Below are 8827 nucleotides of genomic sequence, written 5' to 3'. Positions count from 1 at the left end.
CTTAAAATAAAAGTCAGTGTTACAATTATCTTATTAAGAAATTTAAATACTAAGAAAGGACTTTGCAATGGCACAAGATTTATTGTTACTGATTTGAAACCTAATCTTATTTATGCGGAGGTTCTTACTGGTCCTGCCCGGGGTCAGATTGTCTTCATCCCAAAAATCGATTTTATTACAAATGACTCGGAAATTCCATTCAGGCTTAAACGGAGACAGTTTCCTATTCGAGTATCATTTGCTATGACAATAAATAAATCCCAAGGACAAACTTTACAAAAAATTGGGATTTATCTGCCACATCCTGTATTTGCTCATGGTCAACTCTATGTGGCATTTTCTAGAGCAATCAAAAAGGAAAATGTCAAAATTAAGATTGATGAAACAAGCAATCAAGGACATCTCATTGAAGAAAATCCAAAATTTTATACAAAAAATATCGTATACAGAAAGGTTTTATAAATTAAAAAAATGTATGAGAGCTAATAATATAGCGGGTAAACGGTGGGTACTTTAGAAGTAAAAAAATTTTTATAAGTAAATAAGAAATCTATTATATATATGCCAAGTAAAATATTTATAAAGTTTGTAATTTGTATTTAAATCAGTGCTTAAAGCAACCAAAAGAGAAAATGTTAAAGTTAAGATAATGAAATATGAACTTCAACTCGACATAATTGAAAAAATTCTCTTATATGCAGATTTCAATTAAAAATTATATATATATATATATATATATATATATATATATATATATATATACATAGATATGCTAATCTGCATCTATAATATTATCTATTATTTTTTATTTTTTAAAAAAGAATTTGAAGATGTAGGTTAGAGTTTGAGGAGAAAAAATATCAAAGGTGCTCCTAATTAATGAGTGAGTTTGGAGAAAGGGGAATAGACTTTGAGCCCGCGCCAAGCGCGGGCGAAAAATCTAGTATTATATAACAGAGCTCAGCAAGAAATGCACATTTCGGCCGATTTTCAGTTGACTCCGCCTCCCGCTCTCCTCTTACCGCGACGTCCCGCGCGCAGCCAACGAGCTTCGCGAGGCTCAGGACCGTGCCGTTTCGCGACCGCATCACCGTACCGGCACCCCGCGAGTGTTTTGTTAATAGTTTTCCGCATCACCCATGGGGTACTATTATTGACGCGTTTTTTTTTAAGTGGTATCCCCTGTAGGCCTAATCCACTGAAGACAGACAACCCTTTCATAAATTTAATTAATTGGAACTTTAATTAATGAAGAAGCAGAATTATATGTGTATATATATATATATATATATATATATATATATATATAAATCTCTTAAGTGAAATAAAAAATACATTCAGTATAACTATTTTCTGAATAACTGTTACGTGGGCGCGAGAGACCCAACGCAACCGGCGCGATCGCGCCTACTTAACAGTCGCCGTCATCAATTGTTTAAAAAATTTTGCTTCCTGAGAGTCATTTAAACTCTCTCGGTCGTAGTGGACACATCGGCTGATAGAAGTTGCTGTCGTTTGCAGTGGAAAAAAATAGGTTTTGTTCTTCTTTTAACAAATCTATCTTAACCCTTAAGCGCACATGGGGTGTAGGATACCCCACTCCGAACTTTATGCTCTGATAAGTCCCATTAAAATGTCTTTTTCAATAATTTTTTAAACAATGTTAATTTTAAGAAATCGCTATAACTTTTGTTTATCCTTAAAATACATGACTTTAACTTCATTCAGAAATTTTTATGCAATAAAATAGTCAATAGCGTCGTTACAGTACATACTTAAAGACACTGGGGTATCTCATACCCCCAGTGCGCTTTACGTAATTTTTCGGAGGTGTGCGCTTTAAGGGTTAAGGATGGATCACAAAAGGTATGTTCAAAAATTTGATCAGTCTTGGGAAGTTAATTATTTCTTCAGTTACATTTCCAATCATACGGTTTGTTTACTTTGCAGTTTTGAACTTTCGGTAGTAAAAAAAATTTACAGTAGAGAAGCATTTCATAAATAGTCATTTAGTCGATTACTCGAATTACTCACATTCAGAAAAATTAAGTATTATTAAAGGATTTAAATTAGTTTATCAAGAATGGTTATTTTTTCAAGAAGGTGCAATATCTTCTTCTAAATCTTCCTCTCAAAAATCCCTACTAGCCTCTTATGCTATTTCTTTGCTTATAGCACAAAATTCGAAGCCATTTACCGAAGGTACTTTCGTGAAAAACTGTATCATCGAAGCAGTGAAAGCTTTCGATAATTCCTTGACGCTTGACGAAGCAATGCGTATTCCCCTCAATGCAAAAACTATTACTTCGAGAATTACTGATTTCAGTAATTCTATAAAAGAAAAATTAAAAATTTTATGTATTTTTCTTTGTGTTTGGATGAGAGCACCGATATCCGACATACGAGTCAGTTGAGTATTTTTATTCGAATCGTGCAAGACGATTTCTCATGTGTCGAGGAGCTCTTAGATTTTGTCTCGTTACATGATACAACAACCGGACTTGATATTTTTTTAGCAGTCAAAGACTCGCTTAAAAAGTTTGACGTAGACTTCAATAAATGTTCTTCGATTGCGACTGACGGGGCAAAAGCTATAGTAGGTTCAAAAATAGGATTCGCCGGCCAATTAAAGCAGCGAAATTTTAATATCCCTATTATACATTGTATAATTCATCAGGAAGCACTAAGCGGCAAAGTTATCAAATTGTCAACAGCTAATGGAGACTGTTACTAAAATCATTAATATAATTAAAGGTGGACCCAAGTTCCTCAGTCATCGAAAATTTCAATTATTTCTCCAAGAACATAATGCTGTCTACACAGATGTCCCACTTTATTGTTCAGTACGTTGGCTTAGTGCTGCAATATGTTTGGAAATATTTTTTGCAATAAGAAAAGAGATCCTCTTTTTCTTGCAAGAAATAAACAATCCAAAATTTCAGGAATATATATCTGTTTTAAAAGATATAACATTTCTTTCCGAACTTGCCTTTATTACTGACATGACTAATCAACTTAGGCTTCTCAATTTAAAGCTGCAAAAACCAAATCAAAATATTTCCCAATTAGTTAGTCATGTTGATTCTTTCCGAAGGAAATTACAGTTATTCAAATCTCATTTAAATAATAACATTTTCCATTTCTTTCCTTCTTGCCAGATTCTTCTCGAAGAACATGGCAGTAGCTGTAATTTCAAGGAAAACATCCATTTCGTAGATTCTGTTATAGAAGAATTCGATACGCGTTTCACCTGCTTCGAAAAACTTCGAACAGAATTAATCCTCTTACAGCGCCAATCGAAGAACAGCATCTTAATTTACAGGATAAATTATGTGATCTGCAAAATAATATTTCTTTTAAAACGGTTAAAGAAACCGGTGCAGATTTTTATAAAATTTTATCGAAATTATCCTACCCCAAGCTTCGAGATTTTGGACTCCGAATTTATTCTATGTTCGGATCTACATATTTGTGTGAGACTTCTTTCTCAAAAATGAAACTTATCAAAAATGAAAAACGTTCTTGTTTAAGCGACAATTCTTTATCGCGTCTTATGGGTCTTGCTACGTGTAATATGCAGATCGACGTTCCTGCTGTCGCTTGTAAAAAATCCCAAAAATAGTTATTCTGAATGTATTTTTTATTTCACTTAAGAGATTTATATATACAGGGTGTCCGAAAAATCGCCTACTCCACTTCGGGAGGTGATTTGGGACCCAAAAACAAGCAAAAAAGTTCATACAAACATAGGTCCGGAAATGAGCCGTTTCCGAGTTATAGCCACTTTTATGTTCAAAAATCGTAATTTAGAATCCGCTTGGCATCCCTCTTTCTTAATTATTTCTTAAATTAAAAATTTTTATTTTTAAATATTTTTAATTTTTTTATTTTTTTTCAATTTTTCAATATTTGTAAATACGATTACATTATTTAAAAAAAAAATCAGTTGTTTTTACGGCTACTTGAAATTAGTTGTTTTCACGGCTATTCAAAATTAGTTGTTTTCACGGCTACTTGAAATCAGTTGTTTTCACGCCTATTCAAAATCAGTAAGTAAATCACGGTTTTTCAATAAGTTTCAAATTATAATTTAACAACATCTTACTTTTAGGTTGTATCTAATCTTTCCGTATTCATCAATGGATCGTTTAAGTTTTAATGAATTAGCTAATATTTAAAAATAAAAATTTTTAATTTAAGAAATAATTAAGAAAGGGGGATGTCAAGCGGATTCTAAATTACGATTTTTGAACATAAAAGTGGCTATAACTCGGAAACGGCTCATTTCCGGACCTATGTTTGTATGAACTTTTTTGCTTGTTTTTGGGTCCCGAATCACCTCCCGAAGTGGAGTAGGCGATTTTTCGGACACCCTGTATATATATATACATATATACATATATATATATATATATATATATATATATATATATATATATATATATATATATATATATATATATACATATAATTCTGTTTCCTCATTAATTAAAGTTCCAATTAATTAAATTTATGAAAGGGTTGTCTGTCTTCAGTGGATTAGGCTTACAGAGGATACCACTTAAAAAAAAAAACGCGTCAATAATAGTACCCCATGGGTGATGCGGAAAACTATTAACAAAACACTCGCGGGGTGCCGGTACGGTGATGCGGTCGCGAAACGGCACGGTCCTGAGCCTCGCGAAGCTCGTAGGCTGCGCGCGGGACGTTGCGGTAAGAGGAGAGCGGGAGGCGGAGTCAACTGAAAATCGGCCGAAATGTGCATTTCTTGCCGAGCTCTGTTATATAACAACGTTTATACTATTTATTTATTTTTATTTTTTAAAATTATTTTATGTGATTTTACATCATTACATCGAAAGAATATTTTCACGTTTAAATTTCCATTGTTATCAGGTATAACGCAATGAATTTTTTATGGTATTTTTTATAATATATTGATATCATTGCGTAAGTATTATATATGGTAAAAAAGCTGTGGAACGATACCGAAACTGTCGTTAAGGAGTTAGAGAATCCTTGTGCTGGTATTAAAAAAGTAATACATTTTACTCATTAAAACATTTTTCAACAATCAAATAGAAGTTCCCAGGTTAAAAATTTGAAAAATAAAGTTTCCAGTGCTTCAGTAATTTTTCATTTTTCAAGTCGTGTTAAACCTATACCGAACACATAAAAAATTCATTGCGTTATACCTGATAACAATGGAAATTTAAATGTAAAAATATTCTTTCGATGTAATGATGTAAAATCACATAAAATAATTTAAAAAAATAAAAATAAATAAATAGTATAAACGTTATATAGTATAGCATAATTTTTTGATATATTTATCATTTATTTTATGTTTATCTTTAATTTTGATTTATTTATTTTATTTTCAAATAAATCTGATTGCTATTTTCACAGATATGTATGATTAGTTTATTGCCTTTCCCCGTAGGGTTTACAAGGCGTTTTTGTGAAGAACGTACCCAAACCTCTTACAACACATCCCCGTATTACCTGGCCATTTGCGACCTCACAATTATTATTTTCCCCCTCCTTCCCCGTACCCCTCTTCGCCCATCTTCCTCTTCCTCTGCTTCCTCCGAGTTGTGTTCTTCTGCCTCCCTCCTTCCTGTCACGGCTCCTCCCTACTCGGCCCACTCTCTTTTCCTCTTATCCTTCTTTTTCTCGTCAGAGGTCAGAAAAGCTTCTCCTCCATCCCTCTGGTGCTCTTATCTTCCTCTTTTCCTTCCATTTTTTCCCCCTCTATTTCCATCATCCATTCCTCACCTCCCCCTTTTTCATCTAGCACACACCCTACCGCTTCCTGCCAACTTCCACTTTCTGATTTCCATTTTCTACATTCTTCCCATACATGCTCCCACATTTCCTCTTTATATTCACACATCCTACATTTCTTCTTCTTTTCCCCTTCCCAGTACCTGCTCTCTCTCATCTCATTCCCTAATCTAAACCTCGCCACCCTTCTCCACCTACTCTCTCCCCAACCCTTCTTCAGATATCCCGGAATGCCCTCTTCTTTTATTACCTTGTACCATTTATTATATTTTGATTCCTCGATCTTTTCCCATCTCTCTTTCCTTTGCTTCTCCTTATCTCCTCCAATTAGCTTTCTATACCATTCTTTTCCACCCTCTCTCAGCCTTTCCAGTTTTTTCAGCCCCACTCCCCTGTCTTCAAAGAAACTTCCTCTCTCCCGCTCCCAGCTTGATCCTTCTCTCCCTTCCTTCTCCCTTCTTTTTAACTCTTCCTAACATAGCCTCGCCAGCTCACTTCTTTTCCCTCCTCTAGCTTTTTCTCGAATCTCCATCCCCTCATCTCCGCCCTCCCTTTTAATTTCTCCCTTTGGAGCTCCTCTCTAACAAGGTACCACGGCGTTCTTCCGTCTACTCCCGAAACTACCATCTACTATACCCATCTGATATACCTTTCCTCCAACCTTTCCATTCCCTCCTTCTCTCTCCATCCCCATATTTCTGCCCCATATCCCATCACCGTCCACACCAGTCTATCAAACAGCCACAATCTTTTTCCCCAGTCTTTCCCAAATCTTCTCTTCCCTATCCCCCATACCTTTCCCATCACCGCAGCCGCCTTCCTAATCCTTTCCTTCATCTGCGCTTCCTGTCCTCCGTTCCTTTGAAACACGTAACCCAGATACCGAAATTCCTTAACCTCCCTTAATTCTTTTCCTTCCCATCTCCATCTTCTTTTACTGTCCCTCCCTCCTCCTTTCTTAAACCTCATTATTTTTGTTTTCTCCACAATCAACTCCAGTTTCTTCCTACTTATTAAGTACCCTTCCAATCTTTCTAACATGCTCCTCATTTGATCCTCGTCCTCTGCAATTAGCACTACATCATCAGCATACGCTAACATATACACCCTCTTCCCTCCTAACATTATCCCTCCCCATTTAACCCTGCCCATTTCCTCCTCCATATCCGCTAGCAACACGTTGAACAATAACGGGCTCAATGGGCACCCTTGTCTTACCCCCCTCCCCGTCCAGAATGCCTCTCCTATTTCGTTACCTACCCTTACCCAACTTCTTGTCTCCCTCAAAATCTCCTCTGTCCTTCTCACCAGCCCTTGGAACCGGTGCCTAAAGGCTCTGTTCCAACGTCGAGCTCTGTGCACAGCAGCGGTGACTGCCAGCCAATAGCAGCATCCCAGACACCAGCTCGGGAGCAGAGTATGGCGGAGCCGTCAAACGAGGAGATCGAGCAGATCAATCGGGAGGCAGAGAACGTGGAGGACTGCAGCTTCGAGAGCATCTCAAGTACGCAGATCCTACAATCGATTCCCGAGGCAGTGGCAGAGACCATCATACTGTCCGAGGGTCTTACACAGCCCGCTGGACACGGCGAGGCACACGAGGAGGAGACCAGCCAACCAGGAGCGAGAGGCGAGGTCGAGGAGACACCGGTCCCGGAGGGCCAATCACAGGCGGCGGATATACCTATAAGTTCCGTGCGCACTTTATAATTTTTATAAGATTGTTTTGAAAGAACATTTTTTATTAATAACATATACCTTTTAGTCTGCATGTGCAATTACGCTAGTCGAAGCGAGATTTGTTTTACGAGACAGAGCGGAGCTCTGATATTTGTCTAGAGACACGAGATTTCTTTTATTTTTATTTTGCATCAGATTGTGCATGTATTAGATGTAAGAACACACGATATTAAAATACAACACGTCATTTACACAAATACAAATTATTTATCTCAACAAACATAATCCCAGCAATCCTGGAGAATTAAAAATAGTATTTCAACAAAGATTCGAGTAGAGTCATTTTAGGGAGCCAATCACAGGCCAGAGTTCAAGATGGACTCAGACAAGTTCAGAATTATAGTTTTGTCATTTATTTTCATATTATTCGCGATATCTATAGTTTGCATTCTGTTATTAACATATTCACACGGACCGAAAGCAGAACCATATTACCTACCTTAAAAAAGAAAGATAAAGATTCACAAAATGAAGTTTAAAGAATACCTAGTAATTACAGCAATAATATTTATTCCTCTAATCCTAACATTTCCCGACGTACAAACCGTCATGACAATCTTTACACTTTACACATTATACATTATGCTATTGAGTGCCGAGATCAAACTACGATTGGTTCTAGATTAAGAAATATTATATTACGCATGTTTTATTACGATTCGTGCCCGAGGGCATTACCGAGGACTAATGACGTCCGTACGGATTGATTTCACATTCATTTACTGAGTTTGAATAGTTTTGACAGTTCCGACAGAATATCGCACCATGACGACCAATTGGAAGCAACCCAGTCGATTTTACACCGAATAATGGTGATTTCAATAGATATATTGTTTTCAGATAGTTTTGATACACCGAGAGCCAATAGGATTGATTCCTGGCAGTTTGATATTATTTTACACGTTTTCAGATTAATATACGATTTTACAAGGCCTTCAGCCAATGAAAGCGCGTTGCGCGACCTATTTGGATAAGCGCGTCGGATCGACCAATGAGAAGCGAACACGGCTCGAAACAGCGAGATTCACCAATGACGCGTGTTTGATATTATATAATTTCATTTTATGCTTTTCCCTGTCGAAACAATTATGTTTAGCGATATTTTATTGCATACTTATATTATTATACTTACCGACGTTATACATACCGGTGAGACATACCAGTCCAATAATTGGGCGAGACGATCCTACGAAGTCCAGGTACCTGAAAATAAGAGGAGAATTAGTAGATCTGATTCTAGTAAAGAATTACTTACCTGCTATACCGAGGAACGTCAACATGACCATATTCGGTCACTCGG

At 36.5% G+C, this 8827-nt stretch overlaps 1 protein-coding gene across 1 annotated transcript; it reads right to left on the bottom strand.

The window, feature by feature from the left end:
- Positions 1-6417: 6417 nt before the first annotated feature.
- Positions 6418-6951, bottom strand: LOC139823600 (uncharacterized). The gene has a single exon (XM_071796131.1). It carries the CDS (start codon positions 6949-6951, stop codon positions 6418-6420), a length of 534 nt encoding a protein of 177 aa, XP_071652232.1.
- Between the last annotated feature and the right edge of the window lie 1876 nt (positions 6952-8827).

Source organism: Temnothorax longispinosus, unplaced genomic scaffold, assembly GCF_030848805.1.
Source record: "Temnothorax longispinosus isolate EJ_2023e unplaced genomic scaffold, Tlon_JGU_v1 HiC_scaffold_14, whole genome shotgun sequence".
NCBI classification, from domain to species: Eukaryota; Metazoa; Arthropoda; class Insecta; order Hymenoptera; family Formicidae; genus Temnothorax; species Temnothorax longispinosus.
The sequence above is the reverse complement of the archived record's forward strand: the minus strand, read 5'-3'. Positions and strand labels throughout refer to the sequence as shown.

What these genes read in the sequence shown, in the direction of transcription:
- LOC139823600 (XM_071796131.1), bottom strand. Translation starts at nt 6,951, where the DNA reads ATGGAGGAGGAAATGGGCAGGGTTAAATGGGGAGGGATAATGTTAGGA.